At 35.7% G+C, this 15418-nt stretch overlaps 1 protein-coding gene across 4 annotated transcripts in view; it reads left to right on the forward strand.

Moving 5' to 3' along the window:
- taok3a (TAO kinase 3a) overlaps positions 1 to 15418 on the forward strand; it is a 68155-nt gene that overhangs the window by 27958 nt on the left and 24779 nt on the right. For all 4 annotated transcript variants that reach the window (XM_079417242.1, XM_079417239.1, XM_079417241.1 and 1 more), the window contains 7 exons: positions 8806 to 9016; positions 11731 to 11802; positions 12055 to 12156; positions 12928 to 12973; positions 13726 to 13822; positions 15121 to 15234; positions 15314 to 15405. In XM_079417242.1, coding sequence (XP_079273368.1) covers positions 8882 to 9016; positions 11731 to 11802; positions 12055 to 12156; positions 12928 to 12973; positions 13726 to 13822; positions 15121 to 15234; positions 15314 to 15405 — 658 coding nt within the window. In that variant the 5' untranslated portion in view covers positions 8806 to 8881. The remainder of the gene's footprint in view (positions 1 to 8805; positions 9017 to 11730; positions 11803 to 12054; positions 12157 to 12927; positions 12974 to 13725; positions 13823 to 15120; positions 15235 to 15313; positions 15406 to 15418) is intronic.

Here is a 15418-nt window from a genome sequence, read left to right on the forward strand (position 1 = left end):
CCTTTTCAGTGCTAATTCTTCACTGCGTGTCTTTAGTAAAACCTGACAGAACTATTTTAACACCAAAATGAAAAAGAAATTGCTCCTTTTGTATTTTTTATTAATCGCAGTAGCATTGCATCATCGCTTGCATCCCACAGTGACATTCAGATTTAGTTTGTCATTCTTTCACCATGTATTCATGCCGCCCAGTATTTTGTTAGTTGTGATCCAGAAGACCAAGCAGCAGAGGACGAACACTTGGCCCACACCATCTACATCTGTCACTTTGTTTAAAGGTCTCTCTCTATTTCCTCCTCTCTCACTTCCTCTCTCTGCACGAAGGAGAAATGTTCCAGCGTTTAAGGATGTTACTCTAAATAGAGTCGCCTATGTGGAGAAGAAGCCGATCATACTGAATTAAAGCAGTCAGGCAGGAGAAGCCAGCTTTTTCTAGTCTTTGCCTGCTCCAGATCTCTCACTCTTTCTCCCACGGCCCTTCTCTCTCTCTCTCTCTCTCTCTCTCTCTATGTCTCTCCGTCTCTCTCTCTCTCTCTCTCTCTCTCTCTCTCTCTCTCTCTCTCTCTCCATCTCTCTCGTTCTGTCTCTGTCTCTTCCTCTCCATCTCTCTCGTTCTGTCTCTCCCCCCACCCCTGGTCAGCTATGAGCAACACTGTCTGCTGAGTCACACAAACAGAAAGAAAGAAAGCAGGGCGAGCGAGCGTGGATGTGAACATGAGGGGTGCTCTGGGAAATAGAGGAGGTTGTTTTTTGACCCTCTTTCTTTCTCTCTCTGTTCCTCCACTTCCTCTCTCGCTCTCATGTTTTCCACCTCTTGTGTTATTCATCCTTCTGTTTCCTAATTATGAGCTGCCTGAGGTACCGCACTGTACTGTTGGTAATCGATTGAACATTTTCTACATCTCTTATTTCATTTGTTTAAAGAAGCAGAATTATTTTCCAGCATTTTATTTCACCCCCCAGAAATCTTCTTATAATGCAAAAAATCAGTAATTTAGTTCATTTTACATTCTTTCTCTGAGTCTTTCAATTAAAGGGATAGTTTATGCAAATATGAAAATTGAGTAAACATTATTATTGTTGTTATAATTATTATTATTTTGGTTACCGTTGAGTCCAGCAACTGGTTGGTTAAAATTTTGTGGCTTTTTAAGCTTAGCCTATTTATTTAATTTTAGCAATGCTTCAAATTGGATTAATTTACAGATGTTTTTAGATTACAGACAGTATGACTGTAACTGATCTCTAGATCTAGAATAAGACCAACTATAGTTGATTTAGACCGATAAGTAGATTTTGGAAATATGCAGTTTTGTGCATCCATAGTTAATCGGGGACTCTATTTTGCTGAATGCAAAATTAGCTATTTTTGCTAAGTGTTACTATGCAAATATGGACAATCATATGCGATTGTGGAATCATAAAATGACCTTTTAGCAGGACTTTCTATTGTAGGTAAACAAGGGATTGAGCTTTGCAACATGAGTAGATCAGGGATTCCCAAACACCATTTAACCAATTACCCCTCAGATTTCAAGTTAATGTTTCAGTTATCTAACGACACACTTGCATGTCCACAGTTAATATCGGTTAATGAGCACATGACAAATCAAATATTTCAACTTTAAGTGTTTTTATTTTGATTTATTTTGATTTTAAAACTATGTGTTTATCTATTTTACATTTAACGTGTTACATTTTTTTAAATATTTAATTAATTCCAAAAGGGGAAACCCTGTGTAGATTAAGTAAAGTAAAGTAAAGTAAAGTCGTGACGTATTGTCAAGTATGGTGACCCATACTCGAAATCGGTGCTCTGCGTTTAACCCATCCAAGTGCACACACACAGCAGTGAGTAGTGAACAAATGCACACACACACACACACACACACCGTGAACACACACCCGGAGCAGTGGGCATTTATGCTGCGGCGCCCGGGGAGCAGTTGGGGGTTTGGTGCCTTGCTCAAGGGCACCTCAGTCGTGGTATTGAGGGTGGAGAGAGCGCTGGACATTCACTCCCCCCACCTACAATCCCTGCCGGCTGGGGACTCGAACCCGCAACCTTTCGATTACGAGTCCAATTCTCTAACCATTAGGCCACGACTTCCCTCAACTCATTGATTTCAAAATAGCAATGAAAACACTGTTTGTTTTCAATAATATTCACCATTTAAATATACGCAGCATTCATTGATGTAGTACTATAGTGTTTTGAATTTAGCACATACATTATTGTTTTTGTCTGCGTCTGTAGCATTAGGAAATGCTGATTTCTGGCACTAATGATGTGACCGTGTTATTTATTCATCTGTGGTGATGAATGACTGCATAGCTCATGTTAGCGCTGATTAAAGAGTTTGACTTGAGACCTGATCTGTGTGCTGCTTACAAGTCATATCAAAGACCTCCGTCTCCTGACACGCAGTCATCAGAGAAATGAATAAAACATTGGCCTCTCTCTCAGATGCCATGCACACACACAGCATCACAACTTTTGACTTTTCATGTGACTGTACTATCGTTATTGCTTCAAATCTTAATTGCCCTTTGACCTTTTCATCTGAAAAGCAAATTTATGATGACAAAAAAAAAAAATTTCACACCAAAAAGAATTTTATTTATTTTTTGCTTCATAAATGAATATTTGATCACAATCTTCTGCTCACTAGTGAAGTGCTCTACTTTCAGTCCAAATGTGGTGATTTTGCAGAAGCTTGATCAAGTCTTTCCCTTGGGCCATAAAAGCTGTACTACTTGTTCAAATGACGTCCCTGTTCATTTTTATCTTTAGTGAAATAAAGGATAGAAAAACAAGGTAATTTATAGTTTTTTTTCCTTTAGAAATGTGACAGCATCCCAGGACTCTTTCTTTGTCTCTGATTGGTGGGAGAGGAGTAGGTGTGTCTGTCACATTCATAACCTATTCATCGTTTTAGTCAATTCTATCATGACTCTTCACACTACTGAACAATCAGTTTTTCTAGCGTTCTGTTGTTTCCAGTTAACACAAACAAAAAAGTATATGTGTGCATGTAATATGCATGTATAAAATAATATAAAACAGGCTTTTATCCAAAAGCGAATGACTTCAGTGTATACCTGTTGACCTTGTGGTTTCTAGCGCAGTGCTTTGTGGATGATTTAATCGGGTTCCTCCCTACGCTCTAAAATTGCTTTAAATATTTGTATATATAATTCAATATAGGTTTGTTTGCTTTTATAGTTATAAACGTAATTATTTACTGTTTAATTGTTTATTTTGTACCTTTTAAAAAAATACATTGGAGTGCTTCATAGAGTTGTAGTTCAAATCAAAGTTTATAACTTAATTCATTTCAGAGTTGATGTTTTTTTTTTTTTAAATCTTGAGACTAATTTCCAATTTGCATGTTTATTATTTGATTAACTAATTTTCAACTTGCATGTATTGTCATGTGAGAAGCATAAAGCATTTTCTTGATTTTATATAAGTTTTGTAGTAGTAGTAGTTTCTTCTGAATATTTGTAAATAATATTCAAGTTTTAATATACTGTAAAAATGCAAAGAAAAAATAGGCCTATTTCACGCTCAGACTTTAGTAAGATTTTACCTGAAAAGATTTTAATTTTTTTTTTTTATCCTCTTAATTTTAAAAATCTTATATAATTGTATCTGCTGTATTTTTTGTGTGTGTGTGTTTAACTTTATTCCAACTCATTTTTTTTGCCATTTAAGATGCTGACATGACTACTACTAGAAAATATTTCAATATTTAATTCATTGGATTATCTTAAAATAGACACACAAACCATTTCCCCCTATTTTCCAATTTCCTGCACAAATAACTAGTGTCATATATACAGTTTCATGCTGTGATGTAAAATTGTACTCATGCCGCCCACCCTGGTGTGATTTCACATGTTTGCGAAGGTTTCTCCATATGTGGGAGGCGTATGGTTTAGAGGCACGGGACGAATGTGGACACTCGGGTCTAGAGTGCTTCTCTCACCCACATGTCAAACATATGTTTTATTCAGAGGTTTGATGCACCGCACACACATTCACAGATAAATTAGTAATGCCGATAGCTTTCCACTGGGACCTGATGGCACAAGAAGGAGCATTATATAGAGGAAAAGTCAGTCTAATGAAGTCTCTCTCTCCCGGTTTCACCCCTCCACTAATCTGGCTCAACCTGCTGACTAATCTCTCGAGCTCGGCACAATGCAGCCATAGATTTACAGTTATTCCTACCGACGTGTCTAATGCATGTTGTTATTAGACTGACTCTCACCGTTGGGCTCTTACAACCTGTTGGTTCTACGTTGCATCATCTCACCTCCTCCGGTGTCGTCCTGAAGCGGGACTCCGGCTTCGCTTGCTGAAATCTTATTGGATGCAGATATCTGGATCTCAGCCTATGAGGGCCAAGGAAAATGCTGGCGTGTTTGAAGCAAAGGTAGAAGGCGGCAACTCTGTGCGTGAGTTGAAAAGCGACAGAAACAGAAAAAGGGAGAGAGACAGACAGATAGGTAGACAGATATGATGCAACTAGAAGACATTGTTCTGCTTGTTGCTGGTTGAACAGGTCAACCAATCGCTTTTGGCCTTGGATAAATGTTCATTTGAGGGAATGTTTCACGTTTAGTGCAGCTTGTGAAGCTTTATTAGCAACATATAAAACACTCTCTGAAAATAAATTAGAATCATCCCTCTGTTTATTATATTAAATATCACGTTTACTATAATGGGAAGAGGAATCTGGAGGGTTTAAAACGGAGATGCGAAGCTTGTAATTAATCTGTATGAATTTGTGTGATTTGAGCTATCGAAGTCTTTCCTTTAGAGGCAGGACTACTGTTATAGGTGTTACTTTATGCATAGTTGCGTCATCATGTCACTTCCTGGTGGTTTTGTGTGTATGTGCAGAGTTACTGGGATTGCCAGCATTACATGGTAATGGCAGGAGTTGGAGAATATAGGAGGATATAACCTTGCACTGAAAGTGTGTTTAAGTGATCCCATCACACCAGTCTCAGGTTGAAGTCGTGATTAACTCGGATGTTGCTGCTTCAAAGTGTAACATTTAATGAAAAACCTATAGGTGAGGACTTGGTTCTGTCCAGTGGAGTTTAAGATCTGGGTGTTACATACAAAAATGAATGCAAGCTTGCAGTTGAGGGTGGGGTTTAAATCCAGATTATGTCACCAGAGAGAAGTCGTCTTCAGTAGAAGTCAAGTTTTTATATTTTCATTAAGCATTGTGAGGTTCAAAAAAAAAATTGAATTGGTAATTTGTTCGCAGTGCTATCTATAACATGCGTTTAGAAAATAGACGTGAATTCTGTGAATGTGAAAATTTGGTGAAATTTCATGTCATGCCGACACATAAAACTTTCAAAAATGATTTATCTAAAATAATTCTGAATATCATAATTTGCTTGTTCAAATTCAATTTGTTTGATTTATATAGTTCAAAAAAGATTTTATATAGGAATGCATTGAAATGGCACAGACAAAACACTTTGACGTATTTGTTTGCTCGCGATCGGCAGCACATGTCTGATGCATTTGGATTTATGATCAAATGTGGGAATTTGCATCTATGCCTACATTGTATGCACATTTATTTTGCCTAATAAAAATGTATCCAAACACATTTTGAAAATTGAAATGGCATATGTTTGAAATGCAATTAAATGTAAACATTTATTCTAATACATGTTCTTACTCCATTGACTTGATTTATAGAAAGTATGGGTCGAGTCAGATTTCTTTTTGGTGATTATTGAGAGCATGTCACCAATGCTTTATATTGAACCCAGCACAGAGATATGAATGAATGAATGCATGAATTATATAGCACTTTATTGTGTATTGCTGTACACCCAAAGAGCTTTACAATCATGTGGGGGGGTCTCTCCTTGACCACCTTAATGCGTTAACACATGGCTTTTTGTTTATATTGGTTTAGCAGGGAAGGTCCCGAGGTTACCAGATTTGCGTAAAACAACAACAACCAAATGTTTCTAACCAAATCTGCTTAGAAATACTGTAAGACTTGGCAACACTGAAAGGTCCTGGCAGGTCGGATTTTCATATGAAATATGAAAATGCGCACACAGGAAGAACTACTACATATAACAACTTTAGACTTGGGGACCTTGATATAAATGTAGTTGAGCAAAAAGTACGATATTTGTCTTTTCAAATGTAGTGAAGTTAAAGTTTCCAGGAAAAATAATACTCAAGTAAATTTATTTCGTTACTGTCCACCTCTGCCTTTACGTAACTTCAGCTGATTCACGTCAACTCCTGTTACTGTAAAGCTCACACAACCTCTGTACAGCAATGTCTTCACTAACTCTAAACCAACAACCAGAAATGACCGAGTCAAAACACTGCTTCCTCTCTTTCTCTTTTAAAGAAGATTAAATAATAAACACATCTCTTGTTCTTTTGGAATGGATCTTGAGGAAGGTTCACAATCAAAATCATTAACTAACCAGCGACGTTGTGTAATCATGGACACTGGAAAAGTGCTGTGGGTAGAAGCCTACAAGATGATTGTCTGTCCTCCACTCGACAGAGTGTGAAAGTTCATGGCTTTTTCTCCAGAAGCCGATAAATGATCTGGAACGAATGGGTTTTGTGACTGCATTGTGCAGGAATGAGTATATTTATTTGATGACTGTGAACTCTGCTTAACTTTTATGCTAATTAAAAGCTTTAACCATCACCGTCAGAAGCAGCTTTACATGTGCGTCCGGTTGAGACCTCTGTTACCCGCAGTCTAATAGTTTTCTGCAGTATTCATCCAGTAATTGGTCAGTGGACTATAAGGACCTCTCTTGCGCTTCTGAAACTGAATTGTGGGTGAGACTATTCTGCTCTTGGTTTAGGATCCAGTGTCCAGTGCTTTTGCTCGTGGTAGTGGTTTTAGGTCAGAGCTAGTAACAAGGTTGTAGGTTTGATGCGTAGAGCTGCATGCTGGAGCAAGACGTTTAAAGCCGTTTTCACACTAGGTTTGATTTGCGTGGTGTGAACCTGAGTTTCATTTACAGTATACTCCCCTCCCAGGCCTGAGGAAGGCTTGCACTTTAAAGCTGACATGAAATCAAAAATGACCTTATTTATATAAATGCTTCTTGACTTATTGTGCACAATTTATCATTGCAGCTTATTCTTAAAGAAAGTGTTTGTTTCATAATATTTCATCAGTCATCATTTTATCTTGCTTTGCCTCTTAAACATCGTTTTCCTTTGATTTCACTAAACATTTCAGCTTGATATAAATGTATTATTATAAATTAATATATAAATGTATTTATCATATCAATATTTATTTATTTAAATATTAAAGTTTTTTGTTGTTGTTGTTGTTAAAGATGAATACTACTCCAACCACATGGCTGCATTTTACTATACAACTACCACTTTTTACAATCCTGTTGTTTTTCTTTTATTTATTTTATATATATTATTTTATTATTTTTCTCATCTTTTTAAAGGCTACTTTTAGGTGCGTCTTTGATGGAGTGGTGTTGTAATAGTAGACGTGCTGGTCAATAATGCTGATCATATTCATAATGAATGTACAGATATTGTATTGGATACACAGTACTTTCAGCACCTTTTGTTCCTGGGTCAGTGGCTGTGTGTGTGTCAGATGTCTGCTGACTCAGTAGGCTGTTACATGCAGGTGGCCGCTGTGTGTGTGTGTGTGTGTGCACATGCTAGCATGATGAGCAATGCTGCCAGACATTGAGCTGTCGTCCCATGATGCCTAACCAAACTACCCCCGGTGCTAACACATTTGTGTCACCAATTTACCATCACATGTGCATGCTCAAGCATGCCGGGAACAACAGTATAGACTTTGTGGATGAGAAAGGCCTGTTTTTAGCATAAAATATATAATTATTTTACACTTACTAGTATCTGTGTGTGTGTGTCATCCATTATGTGCATGAGAAAATATATTATTCCTGGTGCAACAGCATTGTGGGGTTATTTGTTTATATTTAGTTTGTATTTATTTATTTGAATTATTTTTGTATTTGGCTATTTATTTTTACATGCTATTTTAATTTATTTTATTTTTATACTATTATTTCCCCTCATCTATTTATTTATTCATTCATGCATGCATTTTTACATGTTCTTTTTTACATTTGAGCAGAATGCTTGCTTTATTAAAATGCTTTCTTCTATCCAAGTTTAATATTTAGAGACAAGTTTAAGCAAGCCATTTGTTGCTTTACCTCAATTTAGATCCCACAGGTTGGTAAATGGATCATAGGTTAGAGGATGTGTTTCGTACAGCCTAATAGTTGAAGATGCAGACAGATAAGTTAAAGATTGTGGGTTTAAACTGTAAGAGGAGTTTGAACCACAATATGCAGTTTTGTCATTATTTACGAAAGGAACATTTCTGATGAATATGCTAGTCACTCAATATTGTGCCAGTAGATGAAGGCAAAAGATGAAACAAAGCAAACAAAAAATACTATAAAACTTGTCCAGTTGACTTGTATGCTAATATATTCTATAGTAAAATGTCATTTAACACTCAAACATTTAGAACAGAATTTAGAGGATTTGGGAAAGGGTCCATTTAGTCATTGCTTAAATTATGAAACATCTGTTCAAAATTCCTTAAATTTTCTTCCAAATAAGAACAAGTCAAACTGGTTTGAATGAGGTGAGGACAGAACTTTCACTTTTGGGTTAGCTAATCTTTTAAGTCACTTGTGTCCACTGATGACCCTCGCTTGACCTGCACAAGCGGTCAGTGTTTAATCTGCTCGCTCTGTCCGCAGGAAAAGCAGGTAAATGCCGGGCCTGCTGAATGAAGGCGAGCAGAAGCACGTGGACATCAGCGGTTCTGTCTAACTCATGATGCCGTCGTCCACGCAGAAGGGAGGACTGAAAGACCCGGAGTCGGCCAACCTCTTCTTCAAAGATGACCCGGAAGAAGTCTTCTGCGACCTACACGAGATCGGCCATGGGAGTTTCGGAGCAGTGTACTTCGTGAGTATTGAAACGCTGTAGTACATCTGATAATGATTTTGTGCTGAAGTAAACACTGTGGTAAAAGAAATGTAGCTCCTACATTAAATCAGTTCAGGCAAGAATTAAAAAAAAAAAACTTTTTTTTATATTAAGTAAATTTTATATTACATTTACATTTTAGTCATTTAGCAGACGCTTTTATTCAAAGCAACTTACACAAGGACAATGGAAGCAGTCAAAATCAACAAAAGAGCACTGATACGCAAGTGCTATAACAAGTCTGTTATATTATATTATTAAATTGTATAATAAATAAAAAGAAAACGGATAGAAAAGAAAAAGAATCGAGCAAGCTAGTGTTAGAGGCCTTTTTGCTTTTGTTAATTGTTTAATAACAGAATAGAAAAATATTAGAGAAGCTAGTATTAGTTTTTTTTGTTTTTTTAGTAAATGAATGGAGTGCAAGTCTAAAAGAGAAGTTTTTTTATTATATTAGAATGATTTCTGAAGATCATGTGACACTGAAGACTGGAGTAATGATGCTCAAAATACAGCTTTGCATCACAGAAATAAATGATGTTTTAAAGTATATAAAAATAGAAACTGTTATTTTAAATTGCAATATTATTTCACAAAATTTTTGTTTATTTTTGTGTATCAGATAGATACAGCCTTGATGAGCATATACTATAAATATTACTGACCCCAAACTTTTGAATGGCAGTGTTTTTGCAACCTCTATCTATTCTTTTAATCATTATCAACTCATTTTAAATACTGAATTATTTGCTCTAAGTTCGAGTAATATTTTTCCCTTTCCAAGTTCTGTAGAGGACAAAAGGCTCATGGAGACGTCAGAGACCAGAATAGCTCGTTGAGGCTTTTTTTTCCTCTTATTCTCCCCGTCAGTCAGTTCTTAACTGTAGTTAAACGGCATTTGGTTTTCGAGACGTCACCACAGTGCAGCGGTTCTGTCAAATACAAGAACTGCAGTCTCATGACGAGTTCTTGTGCGTTTCTTAATCTCGGCACGAATAGCATAAAGCCTTTGATTCCAAATCTGTTGCAAGACAGGAATCCGCTGTGCAATCCCCCTCTCGCTCTCTCTTTCGGTCTGTTTTTCTCAAATGCTCACTCGCTCGCATGCAGACGGCCCATCCAGATGTAGGGCTGGTCTCAAGGGCAAAGAATAACTAGGAGACGCTGCTTTAAAGACAGATGTTCACTCCGTTTAAATGCGAGGGCCAGCTGGGCCCATGATGCAGAGAGACGGACGTCTGCCACTTCTGTCAAGAAATACAATACATTCATGACTTCACGTACAGCGCTGTTCAGATGATACTGATGTGTTAAATTGATGCCGTTATTCAGGAAGGACACATTAGGAAAAATTTATTTAAAAAAAAACAGGGTAAACAAAATAAATTGAAAATACTCCTCAAACTCTAACTGGCCACGTTAAAATGACTTATTTGCTTTGCTAATTTTATATAATTTAGTTAAGTAGATTTTACTTAATCCCATACTTAAATTTGACTTAAAAATGTTTGCAAAAACTTGCAAAAAAGTACATTTTACATGTTGTTTTTTTTTAGTGTAGAATGGGGGGAATCTATGATGATGATGATGATGATGATGATGATGAAGATTTATTTGTGACATTTGCATGTACACTGCTGTTCAAAAGTTTGGGATCAGTACAATTTTTAAAGGTTTTTTTATTTAGTCTCTTCTGCACTGATAAAAATGATACCAAATTTGTTTAAGGTAAATGGTTGCAAACAATTTATTTTAGCTACATTTAAATTAAAAACAATTTAATAGTTAGTCAACTAAATTTATTTAAATGTTGCTAAAATAAATTGTTTGCAACCACTTACCTTTAAAAAAAAAAAAAAAAGAGCAAATTCAGTGAATCTTTTTTCAGTGCTCATCAAGGCTGTATTTGTTTAATCAGAAATACAGCAAAAAAACTAAAGTTCTTTTGAACTTTATCAGAGTCTTGAAAAAAATGTCTCATGGTTTCCAAAACAATATTCAGCAGCACAACTGTGTTCAACATTGATAATAATCAGAAATGTTTCTTGAGCAGTAAATCAGTATATTATAATATCATGTGACACTGAAGACTGGAGTAATGATGCTGAAAATACAGCGCTGCATCACAGAAATAAACTACTTCAAAAATATATATATTATTTATTTTCTTTCTTTCTTTCTTTGTTGTAATTATAGTTCACAATATTACTTTTTTACTGTATTTTTTTAAAGACATGATGCTAACCCTAGATCAACAGCGAAACGCAAAGTTTAATCACAACACATACAGTAATAATTGCAGTTAGTGTTCACCGTCTGTAATTTATAGCTAACTGCATGATTTTTACTGTACATTTCTGTCATAGTCACCACTAATAACCTACTCCTAAATATAATGTAGAAACGTAACATTTTGTGTAAAGCTGCTTTGCATTGATTTGTATCGTGAAAAGCACTATACAAATAAAATTGAATAATAAAAAAGACTATGTATGTGACCATATCAGTATTGCCAGCATTGTCTTTTTGTCATTTTCAGGTTTAACTAGGACGATAATGGACACTGATAATACTGAGGCTTGTTTTTTCATGCAAGTTGTATGAATCACTAAAAAGATTTCTGCTGTACCTTTTGAATAAAAGTGGCAAAAGCCAAAAATAGTATAAATGAATTTTGTTTTGCTTCCCTGCAGGCCCGAAACTCCTTTTCCAACGAGGTGGTGGCCATTAAGAAGATGTCCTACAATGGCAAGCAGACCACTGAGGTGAGAGACGAACTTTGTCATCAAGCTCTGATAGTTTGAGTCTGTATATGAAGCAGTTCTGTATTCAGTGTTAAGCAAACCTTCTTCTAGTGTCCTTGAACGTATGTAGATGATAAAAGCAAAGCATTTGTTGCTGCAGTAACAATTTGTTTGACAATATTGTGTTTAAATGAATAGTTATTGGCATCTGTAGAATATTAGTAGAAAGCAAAAGTATAGATGATGTTTAGAAATGTGTGTGTTTGGGTTCAGAAATGGCAGGACATCATTAAAGAGGTGAAGTTTCTGGAACAGCTGCGGCATCCAAACACCATTGAATACAAAGGCTGCTACTTGAAGGACAACACAGCATGGGTTAGTACAGCCACTGAGAGGGATAGAAATCACACGAATTGTAACAAATAATTATTTACTATCTCTGAATTTTATATATTTTCAAATGACAAAGTATTTCTTTCTCTCTCCTTTTTCTTTACATATATTTAGCTTTTTATTGTTATCATTAATAGCAATGTGTACATACTGGATCTGTATAGATGATATATTACAACTGTAAATTATTATTATTATTTAGTGCTGTCAAATGCAAAATCGCATCCAAAATAAGTTTTTGTTTACATAATAAATGTGTGTGCACTGTGTATATTTATTATGTATATATAAAGACACACACATACAGCATATATTTTGAAAATATTTACATGTATTTACGTGGATATATTTATATTAATATAAATTATATCTCATATAAATATATAAAAACGTAAGTTTTCTTAAATATATACATGCATGTGTATGTAAACAAAACCTTTTATCTTTTATTAGTTTGACAGCACTATCATAACTTGATATGCAAACTTTTTCTTATGTATTGGAATCGTTGTGCTACACATGACATTTGTCCATATGTTTGTCTTTGGTTTTGGTGTATTCCTTTTGTTTTCTACTATGTCTTATTTAAAAAAATAATAATAAAAAGAGAGGGATATAAATAGAGTAATGCATTTGTGAACCGAGGGAACGGCAGTAACAACTACTTAGTTTGCATTGAGTTAATTCCCAGAATTCCCTGGGGCAGCCATGCCTCCTTTTCACAATATTCTCGTCTGCTTTTTTTTCATTCAGCTTGTGATGGAGTATTGTCTCGGCTCTGCTTCAGACTTGGTAGAGGGTGAGTTCACACTTGAAATGCACACTACACACACTCTCAAGTATGCATGTACAGTGCAGACACACACACACACAGTAAGCACGGTATGCATTCACGCCGAGGAGCAGTAATTGTTAGAGCTGTCATGTGTTTTTAGTCAGTGCTGAAGGCCTTTATTAGCCACATCTCAGACGCATTATAAAGCCCATTGTGTTTTATTACAGTGTCACTACCCAAGTGCCATTGCATCCATGTTTTTGTTTCCATCAGATGTTGTCATGGCAACATGCACAGCTTTAATGATAGACTGTTGGTTTCAATTATCGTTACATATATATATATGTGTGTGTGTGTGTGTGTGTGTGTGTGTGTGTATAAAAGAGGAATTTAGAAATTCCAGTTTAACTTTGCCATAATGTGACTGTATGAGTAATCCAGTCCGCATCGGTTTAATTCAAGGCCATGTTCTAATCCAGTTCTCAGTCCTTGTCTATTAGAGGATCAGGTACCTGGCAGGTGTAGTGTCAGTTCACTAAGCATCGGATGACTCTTTTTGAAACTTTTTTTTTTTTTTTTTTTTGAGCACCATTGATACTTTTTACTTTGTTTTTGCCACGAAAATAGCCTAAGATGCTGACATGGCATTAAATAAATATATAATATATACTACTACTTTGAGCACCATTGTAACACCACCACCAAATGCTGCAATGCTCTTTTGCACATGTTAAGATGTCATTAAGCATGCTACTTTTATTATTATTTTTGTCCAGTTCACAAGAAACCCCTCCAAGAGGTTGAAATTGCTGCCATTACCCATGGTGCCTTGCTAGGACTGGCTTACCTACATTCCCATAACATGATCCACAGGTGAGTCACCGTTTAATGATCTCCGTTTACACAGTCATCTTCCTCTGTGTGCGTAAATGACAGATACATTTTTATCTGATAATGTTCAATCAAATTGCTTTACAGCTTGGGTTTTATGTGCTTGTATGCTTACCATAAAGCAGTGCTATTTTTGTTTTGTTTGCAGTGACTGTATATACTTTGCAATATTTTTTTGTTTTGTTGTTTTGTTTTTCCCCCAAGCATCGGTCTGGCTAGAGGGATTAGAAATGGATTGCATTAATTTTTTAATTTTTATTTCAAGTGTATACTATTCAGGTTTTAAAGCAACAAATCGTGATGATTAAAGTAAAGTACGTATCTATGACAAATCAGCATATGTCAGCATACCGTTTATTCAGCATACTTGAACTGCTTTACAGCATGAGTTCTTATGTTTTATTGGCTTCCAGTAATAGTGCTATTTATACTTTTGTTTTAAATTCCTCCTCCAGATCTCAAACTTGTATGAAAAGGCATATGAAATGGGACCGCTAAGTCAACCCAATCATAAACGAAAGGTTCACATGCCAAGGTTTAAATGCCACTATGCAATATTTTTACTCAGAAGGTTCTCTAATTAATATTTTTTAATGTTTAATAATCAGAAGTTTTTATCAGATATTGAAATGTAAAATCTTATAAAGTGCTTGTTATATTGATGTGAGTTGGTTGTCAGTGGTTGTTTTTCATTACTACTGTGTTACTACTATTTGTTTCTTTTAAAATGCATTGCTCTTGCCATAAAAACAGATGCTGGTATGGCTATAAAATAAACAAATAAATAAAGGTTTGTGTTTTTGCCTCCAACACTGGTCTGACCAGACCATTTATATTAAATATCAAAGCCTACTTTGAATATCAAAAGATCTTTTTTTTTTTTTTTTCATACTTGGAGTGTGTGTGCTCTTTGGTTTCAGGGTTTAAAGTACTAAACTAAAGTACTATTATAGTTGAAGCACCAATCCATGACGTGTATATATATCAGCATGATTGCATGTGTCATTATACTGTTTATTGAGCATGCTTTATTTAACTGCTTTACAGCATGCAAGTTCTTGTTTTATTAGCTTCCAGTAACAAAGTGCTATTTTTACTTTCATTTTCTCTCTGCAAAGTATATTTAATTTTTTTATTTAATTTTTCTTTTTATTTTATTTAATATTTTTATTTTATTTGACCTGAGACACCCTTTCATTGCATAACATGGTAATATGATACTACAGTGGGTCTATATACTGTCTGTCTTTAACTTTCTCTGTGTCTGTGATTTTGTTTAGAGACGTGAAGGCTGGTAATATCCTGCTGACAGAGCCCGGTCAGGTCAAACTGGCTGATTTTGGCTCCGCTTCCATTGCCTCTCCTGCCAACTCCTTTGTGGGAACCCCATACTGGTCAGTATCGCAGACATTGAAGACGATGCATGCTGATGCTCCAGGGTTAATTAGACAGTTCTGTGTGTTTCTACCACAGGATGGCTCCAGAAGTGATTTTGGCTATGGATGAGGGTCAGTATGAGGGGAAGGTGGACATCTGGTCTCTGGGGATCACTTGCATAGAGCTGGGTGAGTGTCTTCA

Source organism: Barbus barbus, assembly GCF_936440315.1.
Source record: "Barbus barbus genome assembly, chromosome: 5".
Classification (NCBI taxonomy): Eukaryota; Metazoa; Chordata; class Actinopteri; order Cypriniformes; family Cyprinidae; genus Barbus; species Barbus barbus.